At 36.5% G+C, this 20,048-nt stretch overlaps 1 protein-coding gene across 2 annotated transcripts; it reads right to left on the bottom strand.

Annotated features, from left to right (window-relative positions):
- Positions 1–6,732: 6,732 nt before the first annotated feature.
- Positions 6,733–18,937, bottom strand: LOC140790720 (DEAD-box ATP-dependent RNA helicase 3, chloroplastic-like). 2 transcript variants are annotated; one of them, XM_073140926.1, is made up of 11 exons: positions 18,411–18,937; positions 17,738–17,871; positions 17,235–17,649; positions 13,452–13,550; positions 12,664–12,888; positions 10,035–10,412; positions 9,586–9,729; positions 8,781–8,876; positions 8,079–8,371; positions 7,254–7,327; positions 6,733–7,124 (listed from the first exon to the last, which is right to left on the bottom strand). In XM_073140926.1, exons 1-10 carry the CDS (start codon positions 18,822–18,824, stop codon positions 7,258–7,260), a joined length of 2,268 nt encoding a protein of 755 aa, XP_072997027.1. In that variant the 5' UTR covers positions 18,825–18,937; the 3' UTR covers positions 6,733–7,124; positions 7,254–7,257. The 2 variants fall into 2 exon arrangements, with proteins under 2 accessions (XP_072997027.1, XP_072997025.1); XM_073140924.1 differs by having other exon boundaries at positions 6,733–7,327.
- Between the last annotated feature and the right edge of the window lie 1,111 nt (positions 18,938–20,048).

The following is a 20,048-nucleotide window of genomic DNA, read 5'->3' on the forward strand; positions in this document are numbered from 1 at the left end:
CAGCTAGTAGGACCTCTGTCAAGGCCTAAAATAAGTCCTTGAGGGCGGTTTGGATCTCATTCGAGTTCTCCTTTGACACAGCCAAAAATTTTTTAAAAATACTTTTGCCCACGCCTGGCGGCTCATCGTCGATAGTTGCTAGTTGTGCCAAGGAAACCTCCATAGGGATGGAGACGAGTTCTTGGTTCTCCATGGCTGCGATCTCTCCTAGGTTAGCTTTGGATCACGTGTTCACCATTGTCTTAGGAACGTTGGCTTTGATACCAATGTTACGGACCAAATTTTGAACGATCCGTCCTTAGGATAATTAGAAGCCTCGTGAGTTAGGGCTCTACTAGCTCTAGTTTCACCTAAATCGGAGGTCAGGATGAAAAGATAAAAATAAAATAGTGAGGATATGTCAGGGAAGGCAAAACGGTAATTTCTGACGTTGTGGCGGTCGTCGAAAGGTGGTGGACGACCAAGGGTGGTGGTGGACGGCTGGGTAGTAGGAGGGTTGTGAGAGGTAGGAGGTGGCTAGGGTTTGGATGCTTGAAGGGGATCTACGGTTATGATCTACTCCTATGAAGATAAAGATAATCCAACAACTAATATAAAAAAAAGATAATGACGAAAATAATAACTAGCTAAACTCAGATTTCTCTCAATAATTAGATACTTTGATTATTTGATTCTTGGATTCTTAGATGAATAACAAAGAGGCCTTGCCCTCTATATATAGAGGTGGGGTATAATGAGTCCTACTCGGACTTAGCCCTAAAGGCTAACCCGACTCAAATTAGAACTTGTTTTAAAGGCTTACATGACTTAATTGGACTTGCCTTAAAGGCTTACTTGACTTAATTAGACTTATCTTAAGGGTTGTCTTGACTTATTTGGACTTGCCTTAACTAGATTTGTCTTAAGGACTGTCATGACTTATTTCGACTTGCCTTAATGACTTACATGACTAAATTAGACTTACATAAAAGACTTACATCATGAAATAATTAAAAAATAAATAGACTCAACTCGACTCGACTCGACTTGACTCGACTTAACCCACATGGTCGGATCGTAACAGATGAGAATATATCTCTAGCAATACTTGACAACGCAGGATCATTGCGTCCACTGATGAGCTAAGGGCTCTTAACTATTCCGTTGTGGACGGTAATGATTTGAGAGAGATATATATGGGTTTACGACTGGGGTCCTTAGTCTGATGGCTACAAATAATTGGTCACATGCAGCGTCGCCATGCATGTTTGAGTGATATTACCGTTATATCCCTCCTCGATGCATGAGATGACGAATGAGCATGTGTTTGTGATATAATGGATAGCACTTGGTTGATAGCTCAATGAGCATGTGATGATAATTCATGATTAAGACTATCTAGGAGTATGTGATATCTAACCCTCTATAACTCTGTGTATATATGATGAAAACTATCCATTGAGACTTATGCAAATATGTGAATGCTATGATTGAGATTGTGTATGAGTAAGAGATTTGTATTATAACTTTGTACTTCTGTAAGCTTATCTTGATATAACTAGGAGTTGTCATGTTCAAGGATAGTAACATACAGTCCCTATAGTTTGCATTAATGAAGTAATTAATTGTAAGTCATTTGGATATGCTTATTTTATTGTTAGCAATTATGGGCATGCATTGGATCATGATGACTATAACATGCTTATTTTGTTGTTTGCATTGATTACATCGTTATAGATCATGTGGATTTTACTCGAAGGGCCGTGTGCTAACCACCTCTTGTTGGAATCATTTCAAAGTTAGAAGAAACAGATGAGGGTAACAAGGAGTAGTTGTCTTTACTTCACTTTAGAGTTTATATATTTTTGCTAAGTTGCATTAAGTCTCTGTGAGGGTGTTATTATTTGAGATATATTATGGACATATATCCTTGAAAGTTTGTTGTGGTATGTGGAATTTATATCCGAATTTATATTGTTACTTGAGAATATTTATGGTATAGAATTATTATTTTATATACTTTACGTAAATATGTTACTAACATATCACGTGATTGCGTGTATCTAGAGGTTTGTGTGTTTCACTAGGGGTCAACTTAAGGTATATATCTAAATCATATATAGCTAGACCATATATAGGTGTGCCTAGCTAGGAAACCGTAGTTGAGTAACAGAAACTATGACCATATAAGCTATGGTCATATATAGCATTAAAGTTTGACCATATATAGCATTCAAACCGTTAAAACAAACCATGCATGCAAAATTAGAGAGACTACGCACTTGTATTTATATCCCCGTCCTTTGCCTTATTTCTTATCATATATAGTATTACCATTTACATGCTCCACCTCAATCAAGAGATAGAGATAAGGATTTAGAGTTTTTGTTGTTGACCAGGATGGGGCTAGTTAATACTACAAGAAATTCGTGCATACCATTGTTGCTTGCTATCTTGCTCGTTTCACACTCGCAATCTCTGTTAGAGGCGAGAAGTCTCAAAAAAAACGGAAGGTTGGTGCCCAATAGCGAGAACGTCCTGAGTTCTTTGATCAAGGCTCTTGTGCCGCCATCCGGCGTTTCACCAGTGACGGATAGCGAGGGCGTCATAAGTTCTTTGATAAAAGCCCCTGTGCTGCCATCCGGCGTTTCACCGGTGATGGATAGCGAGAGCGCCCTGAGTTCTTTGATAAAAGCCCCTGTGCCACCATCTGGCGTTTCACCGATACCGAATAGTGAGAGCGTCCTGAGTTCTTTGATAAAAGCTCCTGTACCGCCATCCGGCGTTTCACCGGTGACGGATAGCGAGAGCGTCTTGAGTTCTTTGATAAAAGCCCCTGTGCCACCATCCGGTGTTTCGCCGATACTGAATAGCAAGAGCGTTCTGAGTTCTTTGATAAAAGCTCCTGTGCCGCCATCCAGCGCTTCGCCAATAATCCATCCCCATGGATCGAACTAAATTACTTAATATGTTAAATATGTAATCACCTAACAATTGTTTAATTATGGAATAAAAGACATATGTTCTCTTTTGGGTCTTATTTTACCTTTACTTCCTTCTGGCACTTGTCCATAAAGTCACGATAAAATGTAAAACAAATTACTTGGATCCATCTATATATATATATATATATATATATATATGTATGTATTAAATAGAAAATTAGTCATTTGTTTGACGCATCAATTTTTCTTTGTAGTAAAATTATTATTTTTTTATTGCTTTATCTTTAGGATGTTGAATCTATAGTATATAGCTACTCCAAGATCAACGAAGCTTTATCACCACAATGTTAGAGCATCAACTTTTTTCTTCATTTCTCTTTGAATAATCTCTCCGTCTTATATCATAAGAAATAAATAGAAGAGCAATGATTATCTGTTACTTATAGAATGAAAAGTTTATTTTGATTTATGAACCAGGTAAGAGATGGAGAAGAAAGTAAAGAGTCTAATTATGCTTAAAAAGCCAAACGGTAACTGGTACTTTAGTCATATTAAGTGGTACTTTTGATCATACTAACTGATACCTTTGATTAATTTTTAGAATAATACAATTTCGATAGTCATGGGTCAGTATTAAAATATGATATTCAACCTTCTAAAAATTCATAATAATGTTGCTATTAGTCATCTTATGTATCTCGATAATTTGTATTAATGCCAGTAAATTTTCTATTGTAATAATCTTATGAATATTTTTAGAAAATATGAGTCTTACTAATATGCGCATTAATTATAGTAAGTCGGAGCTATTTGTCCCTCCTCGGCTCCCTATGAGGTAAAGGAATCATGTTCTATACATTCTCAACATAATAGAGGAGGGTTTTCTTTTCAAGTATCTTGAAGCTAAAATTTCATCCCGACAATTGCTCGTTCATGAATACGAGGATTTCATTTCTAAATTTGATGTTAAACTTGCGGGATAGAAAAGAATCACGCTCTCTTAAGCGGAGCGTGTTAAATTTGATGCTTATGTATTTGCTCTCCTCCTAGACCTCTCTTGCGATAATGGATCGAATTGTCAAGCTTTCATGTAAATTCCTATGTGATAAGTCAAACCATACCAAATGCCTTAACTTAATAAGAATAATTTATCTTGAGCAAATTTTATTATTGCTAAATATGGTTGTCACATTTCTATTAATAGGTGACTCATTTTTGTGGACATTGATAAGGTCAGACATAGTGAAAAAAGTCAGTGAAATCATGTGGAATGGGACTTAGAATGTTGATCAAATTTGCACTAAGTTTGGCCATAATCTTAGTGAGAAAATTCTTGATATCTATCTCCTTGAGATGGATAAATCAAACATCTGGGTAGGGGCCCCTAACCTAGCGGGCAAGCTACGGCCAAAAGTGTCTATGCTCTTTTACATTATCCTTCTACCAATGAGCATCTGTGGAAGGGGCGGAATTACCTATAGAAATTAAGCATGCCGCCTTAGATAAAAATGTTATTATGAAAAGTTTGCTAGGGTAGAATTCAAACGGATGACATTCTCTTTCAAATGGGCCTTCTCTTTGACTAGGACTGCCCAAATCTATTTCCCATATTTTTAATGATTGCACTTTTGCTACAAATCTGAGAAAGGTTCTAAGGTATAATTGCTCAATGTGGAAGCATGGGGAAATGAAAATTGGCTCTACAAGGATGAGGTCTGGTCGCAGTAAATTAGGTTTCTTTAAAGGTGTGGTCGTCGCTGACGTTCACTGCCAGATCTGGAAAAGAACAAATAATGTGCTTTTTAGCAACCTAAAAGAGTTTGCAAATAAGGTTTGGAAATGATCGATAAATTTAGCCACTGATTATTTTGAACAAAAGTCATTAATAGTTACCAAACAAACCGCAGTTAGCCCCAAAAATTGGTGATTTCCTTCACCTAATAGATGGGTGTAAATCAATAAGTGGGATCTATTTTGTGGCTAGGCTACTTAATGGTTTTCCTATCCTTGTAGGTTGCTAGTGTCGCAGATTGAGTTCAGTCATTCTTGTCGAGGCAACAAGTATTCAAACTGCTATTAAGATAGTAGTGCAGTTGAGCATTACCAAATTATGGATAAAAGATGGCTCGTAGATTATAACCAAAGTACTGAATGGAGTTACCCAATCACATAGGAAAATTAGAGCTATCATTGAGTACATCTTACACTCTTTTAAAAATGCTTCAATCTTATAAAATCTCTCGCACGTACCGAGATGCAAATCTCGTCGCTGACTATCTCACAAACCTTAGTCGTCTGCTAAGCTTCAACCTTAGTTGTATTTTGGAGGAAGTGTTTCCCTTTCTTTGCTTCAGATTTTGATTTGCCATCTGAAAGGGATCTTTTGTATCCGAAGCATCTCTTAATTAAAGTTTATTTTATTTTAAAAAAATTAATGTCATAATCATTTGGGAATTGTAGTATTTGACCCCTCTAAACCAGATCCAGGAGTTCTGCATGTTCCCAAGAGCATATATGATTTGATTTCAAGGTCAGAAGCAAGTAACACTGTCAGTATTATCTTATCTCATAGTACCTTTCCCAAATTATAAATATATGTTCATTTGGAACTTTACTCTAGCATATGATTTGATGTTATTATTGCATAAAGAGATTTAAAGCATGGTATTTATATATACGCCTCTCTAGACACTCATTCTAAATTATTTCTCTGATATCTATCATTGAGTTTGCATAGTACTGGAGGAAGTAATATCATCATCTCCAGCTTCTTCTTTTCTTATTTCTTTCAATATGCCACTACCTTTTCTACTACTCCGTCTCCCCAGCTTACTTCCTCCATCGTGCCAATTATCTCCTTGGTCATGGATTTGGCACGTACTGCTCGTTCAAGAAGAAACTGCGAGAACTTCGCCATATATATACTGCAAGACAGGACTGCTTGTGGGTACTGAATTCGGTTAATTTCGGACCTCATGGCATTCATGGTTGCTGCGATCAGTGCAGTAAAACATCTTCACTTCTTCGTAATCTGGCAACTGTTGCTCCTGGATTAATGACAGTGTTAGCCGGTGGCATGTACTGCATTGGCCGATATGTATCTGATATTGGCATTCAGCGTGATATTGTCAAGAGGATAGTTGAGCAAGACCTGCAGCACTAAATGGACTCCGTCGCTCTCTAATTGTTGTTGGCCACTATACTTGTATATTTGAGCTACGCATATCTTCCTAGCCTTTTGATATTATGAAGGGGATCTTCACTATGCATGGGCTTTCCCCTCAAAAAAAACTTGATGTCTAATGGTCGGCTTGCTCCATTATTGTGTTAGTTTGCTCAATTTGCTGGTGGGTTAATTTGCTCCGTTCTTGCTTTGTAAACTTCTTTTAAGATGAAGAGAGTTGATTTGGTGCTTGTTTTTCATGCCTTCAGCTAGTATTCCAATAGGTTGATAAAGTATCTCTTCTCAGGCCGGCCCTAATATACCAACTCGGCACTACAAGTGCCAGCAGAGCTTAGGTCTGGAGACCCATGCCATAATTCTTGATTCTAATTAATTCTACTTTAACTGGGCAATGGGTTATTACCCTACTTCCTCACACACAAATTATGTAGGTTGCTCTAAGGTTCTAGAATAAGAAGCCAAAGCTTGATTGCAAGCATATAATTACCCCTTTTACCTCCTTATTAATAGACGCTTTCTTCTTTAACAGCCAACTAAATGAAAAGATTGGCAGGCCAGAATCAATTTCCCCCATTCGAGCTTCAAAGTTCACTGCTTACTTATCTAGTTTAGTGCAAAAAATAGTTGATAATGAAAATTATAAATACATTCAGGCTAAGAAGACCCATCTGTTCCACCAGTCTGCAATATCCAAGGTGACAAAACAGGACACCTGGGTAGGTAATATATATGTGACACAAGAAAAATACTGATGAACTGTAGCTATCCTATGCAATTGTTCATGCATCGTCTCTTAGCATTCCACTGCCAGGAACCTTCAACCATCAAGAGAAAAAATAAGACATATATATAGAACACTTCTGATTGAACTAGTAAGAAAGGGGGCATCCTTTATCTTCTTTTAGTCTTGAGTCTTGATGTGGAAGCCTTGCCAAGAATATTGTATTTCATAGTGCACTATGATATCCTTCAAATCCCTAATCCGCCAGCATAATCTCGGAGATATGAAGTGCAGCCTGGGAGCAACAAATGCTCGCTTTTGGTTATTGAGTAGTCATTTATAAATCTCGTCAGAATCAGGACTGCGCATCAAGCTCTACTATGAAGAGCATCTCCACAATTCTGAAAAGGCAGTATTTCTTCACCTGGTTAGTTGTTTGGACATTCCGATGCTCGATGCCCAGTTCTGCCACAGTTGAAGCAGGCACCTCCAAAGCTCCTGTTACATCATAGGATGCTAGCTCAGAAATCACAGACAATCACAATAAGCATGTATCTTTCTGTGAGGTACACAAAAATAGATAATCAGCTTAGGTGGCATTCATTACAATAGCTTTTGGCAAATCACTGCCTTCTCTAACTGTAACATAAATTATACTAAACATATTTTTTATGGAATAATGTCCAAATGAACTTGCAAGGTTCCTCAGCTAATCATTCAAAGACAAATTTTCCAAGAAATCATGCCCTTTAGCAATTGGTTAAGATTTCATATTCTAATCAAACTCTCAGCTTCTTATTTTTAAAGTTTATGTGGTTATGTACAGGAAGAGTTGATAGTGCTAGAATGTTAGAAAAGAGAATGGGAGATAACATTATGCATTGTACTGCTAAAGAATGACCTGAATCACTGTCAGTCACATTTTGTGAGAATTGACTTACACTGTTTTAGTGTGGCAGTTAAGGTGATAACCACTAAGAATCAGTTGCCAAAAAGACTTCCAGTAACAGATAAAAACCAGGCGGTATTGGTTTATTATGGACCAGAAAGAGAAATTTCATAAAATGAACAGAATCTTGTCTTAATTTTACTAAAACCTATCAGGCAAGTTAGGTGAAACTCCAATGATGAACTTACTGCATTAAGCACATCACACAGAAATGTCATCAGTTTGATAGAAAAAAAAATTCTGGAACCACCAAAAAATTTGTTAGCAGATCCAGAGATAATTTATAACCATCATCACTACCTGTCCCTACTCCCGAAGGATGACGACCTACTTCCAAAGGATGATGACTTGTTAAATCTTCTACCACCAATTGGCGCATCATCACTACGTCTGGACATTCTAGACCAGCTATTGTCAGTTCTGTAGCTACTGCCACCACGGCGAAAACCATCATCACTATCAGAGTCCCGGCCACCCCAGTTTCTAGAAGATCTGAGACCACGATCTCTGAGACCACCTCTGGAACTTCGGTCCCGATTTGAAAACCGACCATAATTGTCAGTCGGAGGACCATCATCTTGCAAAGCAGGCAACTGCACATAGTCCATAGAAAAAGCACATGTATTGATCAGCTTAGCAATTCTGTAAGTATCTCTCATGTTTTTTGTATGTACCACTCAACCCAAAGACAAGGCAAGAGAAGAGCATATAAGAAATGTATTATAGAAGACTCTTTCCTTGAGTATTAGATTACCAAACAGGTAAGTCCAAATGAATAATTTACCTGATTCTTTAGTATTTTTGCAGAGAGACAAAAAAACAATGTGAAAACAATACCTCAACAAACATATCTTATGAGGCAAATTAATATGTATCATTGATAAATGGTATCACTTTACATAACTTATCTTGTCAGACATGAGGCAGGGTAGCATACAGTTATGTAAAGTTTTGTATTATAACCAAAAAGGTAGACAGAGGAGAATAAAAGGTCAAAATTACCTTTGTGACCTTTGATAAGGTGTTCCCAGGTGGTAACTGTTTATTCAGTAGTTCTTTTGCAATTTCCTCAGGTAAATCAAAAACTGCACCTTGGACCTGCAACAGAGAAAAATAAAAAGTAATTGCTCAAATATATAAACAGGAATGCAGCGATACAGCTAAAGTACATAACAGATGGTTTAGTCATTTTATTAGAAACATAAGAATGCATGTAAGCATATGATATGGCAGAAAAAGATGGTTGTTGTCATACTATGCAGAAAAAAACAATAAGACTAAAGCATCAGAAGTATTTAAGTAATAAATTTTCTGAAAGCAGAAAAGAAGATTCAAACAAGTGAACAACAATGGGCAGGCATAACCTACACGAACTTGAGCTATCCTGACAAAGGGCCAGCATTTTTTCACAATTATTCACAATACTGTTATCTTTTTTATATCATGCTAAATTCTGATTTAGTCATTTACATAATATTATGGATTAAGGGTTCTCTTTGTAGTCGTTTAAAACAAATGAGAAAGTAATATCATTCTACCCGGCATCTTGTGAAGAAAATTAATTTGGATGTATTATTGAATTTCCATCTTTGACATATAATTCTTTTTCTTTTAAAAATAATTTCTTGGGCAGTGTTCAGAAGTTAGAATACATGTTTGAGAATCTAGTAGAGATGGATTGAGCACAAATCTATCTTCCTCAAAATAGTTAAATTCCTGTGTCGGCTATAGAATGAAAACATGAATTAGACATTATAGCAGATGTTATTAGGTAAATATTGTGAGATATTAACTAACAGATACACACCATTTCATCTGCAACTAAGTATATTTTGCCAACTTCATCAGCAGCAGCAGGATAAACATCAGAAAGAAACCCTGTAACAGATCTAGCAGAAAAGAAACCTCTTGAATACCCTGGTTCCCGTTTTAATTGCAATGTCACCCATCCCTGCATATGATATAACTGAAGATCAGAATTTCTGAGAAGATACGCAAAGATAAAAGCTAAATATGAGAAAAGGAGTATGAATGCATATATAAATAGACAGCTCCCAACAGGATCCTGAACCAACTAGTTTAGGGTTCTGGAACTTGATTGTTCTAGTAGAATATAGCTCATATCAGTTGGAGAAAGTCAAAACAATTTATACGGCAACTGAGAAATACTAGCTAAATCAGGCTTTAGGTCCAAGTATGCCAGAAGTTGCAGAGGAACCATATAAACTAAAAACCATACATGCAGTTACTTTTTACCTGCTCATGACTGATGAGAGAACGTGAGGAAGGTGGTTGAGAAAATCCACTCAAATGTGCCAAGGCAGCAGCAAGAGCATTTGACCCTAGATCTTCGGTCAATCTTTCAGCTGTAGGAAGAAAATATTGTATTGATTCTGGGTGAACACCCTGAAGAGTAGCAACAACCTGCTCCGCAGAAGACTCCAACACCTCATGCATCTGCGGAGGGCTTATAAACTCAAACCTGCATCCTACATCATGCTCAAGGGACTTTACAGTCCTTCTCTGTCTACTAGTAAACATCAAAATTGCATTGCCTTCTTTTCCAGCACGTCCTGTACGACCAGAGCGATGCACAAATGTTTCAGGGTCATTCGGCAGTTCGTAATGAATAATCTGCACAAGGAAGAACCTTTTAAGATATTTGGTTGTTTACTCCAGAAGATCATAAAAGGAAACTAAAAAATGTACTTCCAAAAATGTACTCCAGAAGATCAAGTTAGCAATATCTAGAAATACTGAGGCTACCATATCAAAGAAAAATTCAATGATGATCCTTAACCATTCCTAGCAATCTTGTAATCAATGTGCCGATTGACAGGGGTTTGAATTATGCTTAGATCATGTGAGACTAATCAGGTACTTGAAGCGGCAATCTAGGAAAACAAGAGCATTCAAAGGCCCAAAGGACAATGAGATTTTGCATCTAACTTTAAAAGATACTTGTAGGTTATGTTAGCACTAAAATCAGAAAGGTTATATCAAGTGATTGTGGCATAAGTAAATGGAAAAATAAGTAATAAATAGAGAACCTACTAGTTTTTTCCACAGCAAATATAAGGGATTTAACTTTCTCTAGCTCAAATATATCCTAAAGATATGTTTAGGTGTGACAAAGTGCAGCTCGGACTTCTAGATTGGTATACTTCAAAACTTATACATTACGTACTAGCAGATATTTTCATCCATGTGACATTTAAGGGCAATTTCATCTTTTATGCACTAAATCAGCCTGGCTTGATTTCAGAAAGCACATAGATATGACTCCTTAGTTCATACACTTTAGGGAACTCATTCAAATATGCATCCATTACTATATTATCCGCTACTGTTTGTTCTGTTGACTTCTTCCTCTCCCTAAGATATGTTTAGCTATGACAAAGTGGCTCAAACTTGTAAGTGATATTTGAGGGCAACTTCAAATACCATAGTATGTTTTAGCTATGACAAGATATGTTTAGCCAAGGTTTTATTATAAAGAGGCCTCAATCAGAAGAAAAATATAAGAATTTGATAAGAGGATATAAATGAAAATTAGTGCCTACGCAACCTAGCAGCCAAAATATACTCAATCAAAATGGAGTTCACACAATCTGTTATCCATGAGAAATGATCTAAGTACATTAGCACCATGTCAGGTTATCGTGAAACTACCAATGACAAGAAATTCTAAGAAGCAACAAGACCATGGAGTGTGCCAGACATCAAATTTGTGGAGTGGAAAATTCCACTAATCACTACTATAAGAGGTGTGAAGACGTAAATGGATGGTACACTGGAATTGATAATACAGGAGATTTAATTAACAGAAGGTACAAGATCTAAATTCATGGTAAACTGAAAAGCTGACAATTAATCAGGTGTATCAGGTTAACAGAAGTACGAGTTACACCATAAAAATGACATGGTAAAAAAGAACTGAAGCTGCATGTGTATAAGAAATCTAAGGAAACCATAAACAGAGAAAACTTCACATTAAGAAGATGAAAGTCCAGGGATACAAAAAAAGATCTTATTAGAAGAAACTGAAGAGATTAATAAATGAAAATTAACTACAGTTAAAAATTGTTAAAAAAGATATATAAAATATCCATTGAGATGAGATATCTTACTTATCCTATATCCCCACTACAGATAGCATAGATATTGATACGAATTTTAACACATCATATATTTGATGAATAACAAAAGTCTGGTTTACGGATCACTTCTTTTGAAAAAGTTACGAAGTAGACTCTCCATTTCATTGAGATACTCTTCTACAATTAGTCAATTAGTAAGCCTTAGTCATTTCACTTTACCAATATCCTTCTGCATAAACTTTTAACGGGTGCAGGTAAAAGGCAAACTTACATCTCATTACAAGGCCATTAACAGTTAGAAGCCAGAAAAATGTTTTATAGTTAGAGAGCAACCAAAAAACAATATTTTGTATGGAATCCAAAAGTGGAATAAAGATAAAGATGAGAAAAGCAAAATCATGCATGACACAAAAATAATGCAGGCCAGCTTTTAGATAAATTGAGGAACCTTGTGCATATATCTGGATAACTATGTTAAAATTATATAAATGAATGCCAAAGGCCTTATAGCCCACAGAATAAATTTGTTTAATGCAATAAAATGCCAAATTCATAGCTTAGTCAATTAATGAGATCACTTTGTACCAATAACCTCCAGGTGAGATATATGTTCCTACTGCGTAGTAAAAAAAAATGAAGAAAAAAAGTTCATAAACATTTGTTGCAGACAGATTATCCACAGCTTGATAAGTGACGAAGGCAAATAAGACAGAAGACCAACCTCCCAGTAGAATAATCAGAATGCAATGTAAAAAACCAACAATGAAGCAATTACAAGAACCTACCAAATCAACATTTGGTATATCAAGACCACGAGCAGCAACATCAGTTGCAACAAGCACAGTAAACTTCCCTTGGCGGAAGCCATTTAATGTCCTCTCTCGCTGATGTTGAGATATGTCACCATGAAGTGCCTCGGATGCTATAATGTTAGTTAATGCCAGTGATACCTCATCAGCATCTCGTTTTGTCTGAGTGAAAACAATGGTCTTTCCACCCTTTGCATATACCTGAGAAATAAAATTTATGGCCATAAGAACACAAATAACTTAATGTTAAATGACAATTGGAAATACTCCATATGAAAGAAGCTCCAGCATTTTCCTCTGAAGCTGGAATCGTCCATTGCCTAAAACTTGTCATTAAGTTTGCATATAAGTATGTATTAACTATTAAGCAACAGATATATAGCATAGAGTTAGCAAAACTAATGGAGAAAGGGACTAGAATACAACAACAAAAAATAAAAACATGAATTAATATGAAACAAAGAAAAAAAAAAAGGAATGCAGCAAAATACAGTTTATTGTATTTCAAATTTTCAATATACAAGTTACTATTCAGAAAGGATTCTGCAAAGCCAGATAAGAAAATGACTCCTCCCTCCAGACCAAATTTCAGATTGAAGTCCAGCGAATTTACAAAATTATATTTTGAATACTAAAATTTATGTGCAAGAAGAGAATAATTAAGCTGTCAATAAAATTTATTAAGTCAATGATTTAGTAACCTATAGATAAGGCAAAACTAAGAAGTAAATAAAATGAAAAAAATGTCCATGTAGTAGACATACCGTAATTAGGTCACTGAGGATTGTACGTTTTGAACTTGCAGTTGTTGGTATAGCATAAAGTTTAATTCCTTCAGCAAGCTTTTCATCTTGATCACCAACCTAGATATAACATAAATAAACATGAAAAGACTGGCAAAGATTACTGTGAAATGAACAATATATATGCACCCGTGTGTGTGTGTCCAGCACTGTCTTACAACAATTGGATTACTAATTAGACAAACTGACATAGTAGTAAATGTAGGAGTTGATAGGAAGATACCAATAATGAGAAGCTTTTTACTTTTATAATATGGATGTGAGAATCATGAAATATTGGACGCGCGTGAACAATTAGTCATCTAAATCAGATAGTATGTTTTCCATTTTTCTAATTCATACAAAGTCTAACACAAACCAATTGAAAGCCAAATTTGGAATGGCAGTAAAAGATGTGTTAGAGGAGAAGTTTTGGGGCTAAAGATGATCAAGAAACTTATCCCAGACAGAGATACTAACGTAAGAGCTAAAACCACAGGACAATGAGGTAAAAGACAGACACCATAAATAAGGTAACAAAGTCCTGGCCACGGCAGATGCATTAACAACGATGATGAGGAGGCCATCGAATCATCAAAAGCCTCCAAAGGCAATGAGATACAGGCAGCATAGATTGAACACGGAAGATGTCAACTGCCTAATGCTCAGAGGATAACAGGGTAAAAGGAAAACTCAAATGCCATAGATCAACAAAGAGACCCCAATAGCTGTGCAAAGACGAGAAGAGGAAGGTGTGAAAATGAAAGAAATAACCATCTCCCTTCTTGAGGTTCTCATTCTCCCATCTACTCATTCTTAATGTCTCTTACCTTCCCTCCCTAGCATATGCAATAACATAAATAGCTGATGCCAAATGGTTCCATGATGTGTAATCTGGACGATATAATTGAATCTAAAGTATGGCTTAAAACTGAAATCAACGTAATGACTTTGGTACACCATAAACGAAAGATTCCACTAGCTATGCAAACACAAACCAGTAGTGGCACAGGATCACATCTACTGCCTCATTGTCGGCGTTATAGTTGGCTCATCATCAGCCTTTTATTTGGCCTAGCCAGGTCTGCGGAGTAGCTGTGCAACAAATAATATTATGCTTCATGTTTTGGGGAATTTCTACTCATTATAAGGCCTTTGTGGCTAATTGTAGCACAATTCTAAGCCTAGTAAAACCTAGTCAACCTCATTCTACTGATGTGAAACTAAGTCAGGCAACTAAGGGAAGTTCTTGTCGACCATTATAGATGCCCATTGACGGATGCTGAAATTGCTGCTTGTAGACCAACAGTAGATGAACATAACAGCTTGGGAAGATAACAACTAACAATTCACACATGTCGACGGTTGATTAGAGTTATAAATATGAGTGAGGTGTCAAGTCTGGTATCAATTTGATTTACAAGTGTAGGTTATTACAGGTTTGTCACTTTTGGGCACCTTTTGACTAACCCCAAGTACTTAATTTGGTTCATTCCAACGTTCCAAAAATCGGTATCGGGATCGGGATCGGCCGTCCAGAAAAACGATACGTATCGGCCGCCGGTATCGGATCGGACTATTTTAATTAAATAAAATTCTAAATATTATTAAAAATGTTGAGAAATTTATAAAAATTTAGAAAAAATTATAAGAAAATAAGATATAATAATTACTTACATATAAAGCCTAAAAAATAAAAATCTCTCTCCCTCCCTCTCTTCTTTCCTATCCCTCTAACTGTTAGTCTGAAATATTCATTCTCTCCCATACTTTTTTTCCTATCTTTCTCTCTCTCTCTCTCTCTTTCTCACTCTTTTTTTTTTTAATCTTTCCCTCTCCCTCTCTCTCTCTGTGACAGCTGCTTGTTGTAGACTGAAACCAGCCGATCCCACTCGGGATCGGCCGAAACTAGAATCCTTGGTTCATTCCATATCAATCAAAGTAACTATGACTAGTTTATATTTTATAGGTCTCTAGATTCGTAGAAAGTGAACCAACAAGGTATACCTAGAATCAAGTTCCTCAACTAACCCTAAACTAGCAAATTTCAGCCCCTTTACTAATCAGTAGCCACATTTTTCTGCCCCATTCCGAAATGCTTTTGAAATTTCAGCTGAAAAATGATCATTTGAGCTTAGTTTCGACTTTTTCAGCTGTTTCTAGAACCTAGAGCGAGAGCTTGTATGAGATGGGAGGAAGCGGAAGCTACAGTCCTTAGCAAGAAATCCGGTAGCCACACCACCTCCAAATGTGTGAGAGCTTGCAAGGGTACTGTCGCATATGCTGCATCAGGTATTTCAAAAGCTGACAGAAGACATGCACCCTCGACACCTCACCACCATCCTGCTTCTTGACACCTAATAACATTGATTATGTTGCAGTCAGAATGAAACACCTTCGGTGGTTAGCTAGGCTCCACCCCTTGGGCTCCTTTCCTTTTGGGCCAGTCCAGCAGTAGAGCATTAGCCTCTCTACACCAATGCTTCTAATTTCTGAGTGTTTTTAACCAAGAATGGGACAATTGAAATGTTCATTTCTTCTATTGTCTGTTGATTCCATTAATTTTTTTTTCTCAACCATATCAAGAGGTTACTCAACTACAAATATGAGAAATCCGCATTGACCAAAAAGCCATAGCGCATCGTTGAAAGAACTTTCTAAATCCAATCTAGATGCTTGAATAACTATCAACTCCCAAAACAAAGGAAAAGAAATAATCAAACTACAACAATGGGTTCAAAATCTGGCAAGATGGACTAAGATAGAAAGTCTCTTCCCTCCATTTCTCACAGAGTTTTCTACCCTTCTGTTTAATACTTCAATCCAACAATCCTTTCACCGTGTAGGGAGGAGATATAGGTGTTGTCCAGCACTGGTCTAGTGTATATTGCTGAATGCCATCGAGTCATTATCCAACAATATTTTTTCTTGTTAAGCTAACTTGATGCAACATGGTCCAACTATATAGACTTAACTTGAGGAAAAGTAATCGGTTCTTGTGCATTAATAAAAATGGATCTTAATAAACATAGAAGGTTAAAATTTGAAACCAAATATACTCCAAATAGACTGTTTCAGTAAATATTGATGAATGATGGAAAAGGATAGATTTTATTCAAACCCATTTAGTTGGAAGGGAACTAGGAAGTGCTTGGTTATTATTGTTGTATTATCATAAAAGTTCCAATATAACCTACTTTATATTCATAGTGTCATACCTTGTGAATACGAAAATCTATAGTCAACACTAATCATTGGAGGAATCTCCTGCCCAAACCCAAAATAAACAAATCAACCATTATCGTTCCAACTCCCGTTATCCAAGTACCCAAAAAGTAACTTATGTGTACCTAAGCCATAATTATGATTCTTCATTTATTTAGATCAATTAGATATATATGTGAAGAAGTTTAAGTCAACTAATCAAAAATCCAATATATATAAATATGGAAACAACTCGCTTACTATACTGTCCATACTTCTCAGGTATCTAAACAATCATAGACCAGTTTTGTCATAAAAACAAAATAAAAGTGTACTTCTTACATATTCACAAAGCCATGGATCAATTTTGTTAGAAAGAATGGAAAGAAAACTTTTTTTAAGTAATAATTGTTATGATTCTTTTCAGTAATGAATGTTATAGGCATTGATTATTATCATAACAAGACATCATCTACATATCTAACATTAAGAACCAATGCTAAGTAACAGATATATGTCTGAGCAAGAATAAAACTTAAGAAGATAAGCATAAGAAAGTACCAAGTCTATTGTCAGAGGATCATTTAGGTGTCTCCTAGCCAACTTCTTCACCCAACCTGGCATTGTTGCAGAAAAAAGCATGTTTTGCCTTTCTGATGGAAGCTTTTCAAGTATTACTTCAACGTCCTCCTCAAATCCAACAGCAAGCATCTGATCAGCTTCATCAAGAACCAGATACTTAACTTCTCCCAACCGAAGACTATTGTTTTTAATTAAGTCAATGAGACGACCAGGAGTTCCCACAACAACATCAACACCACGAGAGAGTGCATTTTGTTGGATATTATATGAAACTCCTCCATAGACACATACAGTACTAAGATGTGGTGCTGACTCCTTGATTTCCTTCTCTACTTGCTTGGCCAATTCTCTGGTAGGTGCAAGAACAAGAGCTCGAGGAAGACGACCTAAACGCCTAGTTCAGAAAAGTAAAATAAGACAGATAAGAATAGCCCGTGATTATTTGATGCAAAATGCGTGGATATGGTTGAGAAAAAAAAAACCTTGTGCTTCGTCCTTCATCCTCCTCGATAAGACGCTTGATGATGGGAATTCCAAAGGCCAACGTCTTCCCTGTTCCAGTCTTCGCTCGTGCAATTAGGTCACGTCCTTCAAGAGCAGGTAGCAACACAGACCTCTAGAGAAAGCAAACCATGTTAAGAATACCTCTCAGTGATGCCAGAAATTATATAACATGCCAAGCTAACGACTGATGATAAACATTCTAATCAGTAAAATATAGAGTGGAAGGCGATGGCAATCAGAAATTCTTGCAGTGAACGACGTGACATTTCACCATCCCCTAAATTATGACATAACCAGTCAATTTCAAAGGTGTACAAGAATGATTTGCAATATTAGAATAATAAATGCTGTCCACCGGTATCAAACCTAAAGCATAAGAAGCTACCAATATAATTATATTACAGTTGTCGTATAAACTTTATTAAACTAGACCATAAAATGCAAGGTGCTGCGCGAGGTCATAGAAACAGACATATCAACAACAAAAAAAGGAAATCAAATTACAGCACCTAAGATAGATGAAATGACCAAAATAAGCTTTCATTGTGGATATAAATAATTGAAATTGGTATTTGCTAATAGAAAGGAGGAGCCTTGATACTTTACGAGATGAGCATTTCTCTTCAGAATTATTGACTATTCTCATCGTACCTGAATGGGGAAAAGGTGAGTAATCCCACGCTTCTCGAGTGTACTGACGAGCTGCTCCGGCAACCCTAGATTAGAAATAGCGAGCTCTTCCTCATCCCCATCAAATCCTTCCCCCTCCTCCGACTCGTACGAGTCCGAACCATACTGCTCTTCCCGGTCATCCTCCTCCTCCAACCCCAAGCCGAGCCCTTTGAACGCCTCCTCGCTGAGCACCGAATTAGGGGAGGCGACAGCGAAGGGGAAAAACAAAGGGCGTCGCCTCGCCGGCCTCGAGCAACGGCAGGAGCCGAAACCTTTGTCGGCGGTGGAAGCCTTAAAGGCGCAGGAGTGAGGCTTCTCGGAGGGAGAGACCCTTCGAGAAAGTTCAAGAGGAGGCGCCAAGTGTAGGGATGAGACGCCGATGAGGGAAGCCATGGAGGAGTAAGAGGCGAAGAAGGGGAGAAGGGGATAGGAGGGGGTTTGATAAGGCCGCTCTCGCTACTGGGAAATGTATGGCCTTGCAAACTTCCACCTCGTTTGTCTGAAAGCCAAAGACTTATAGATAGGAGTTTAGAATAGAGGGTTCATTAAGCCAAAAGAGAGCAGGAGATATTTTTAGGCACTCCCATGGCTTTTACGATTTACTTGCATTTAATTTTTTAATTTATCGTATAATATTAAGTACATATACCTTTTATAATTACTACATATTTTATTATAATAGAGCACCCATAATTTAGATAGCGAGCACACTATTTTAAAAATTAAATATATAATTGCAAAAGCCTTATCCATCTTGTAATGTTTTTTTAGAAAAAAAAATGTGTTGAAATTGTATTAGCAAGTGACCTTAGGGGTAGCAATCCAGTCAAGTTAGTCAGATTTGGATCAGATCGGCTTTGGCTTCTCTCAAATTATTCTTGTCTTTCATTTGAGCTACAAGGTTATACATTCATCCTAAATCACAAAGTTTCTAAGAATATGAATACATGCTCATTAGCTAAAGCAAGTGCGGCCTATGTGCTATCTACATAAGTCATCAAGCCTATTCTTACTACTTCTATCGATTATCACTCTCGGTGGCGCGAGGTCAACTAAGCTGTGTACTAATTGTTAAAAAAAAATGTATTTAAACATGAATTTTATATAAATTTTAAGTCCAAATTTAAGTTAGGTCACACATTATTAATAAAGGATAAAATTGAAAAAGCTTAACTAATATTTTAATATTATAAATTTGTCTTTTCAAATTATGAAGAGAAGTAAATAAATATTGGCTTTCAAGTGACTATCATGATAATAAAAAATAAAAAAAACTAATTTAGTACCGGATTGACTATTTGAGAAATTTTGGTAAGATATATAAATTGATAAGCTTCTAAGAGAGAGTTTGAGCCCTAGAAGGGTATCCATTTTATGGGTAAAGAAACTTATGTAAATCAACTTACACACATGCACCGCCTGACTCGATTTAGTTCGGTTCATATGCATGGCTCAAATCCAAAATTATTTTAATTACGATTTCGGTCTTGTTCGAATCCGTTATGACTTAAAGTAATGTGTCATTTCTGTTATGCAAATTGATGCAGTGTTTGGTCTGAAAAATAGTGTGTCCTTTCGATGCATCATTTCATGACCAGATACTTTCTATTCCAGTTG

The sequence above is a fragment of the Typha latifolia genome, chromosome 6, assembly GCF_019914945.1.
Source record: "Typha latifolia isolate L0001 chromosome 6, TyphaL0001v2, whole genome shotgun sequence".
Classification (NCBI taxonomy): Eukaryota; Viridiplantae; Streptophyta; class Magnoliopsida; order Poales; family Typhaceae; genus Typha; species Typha latifolia.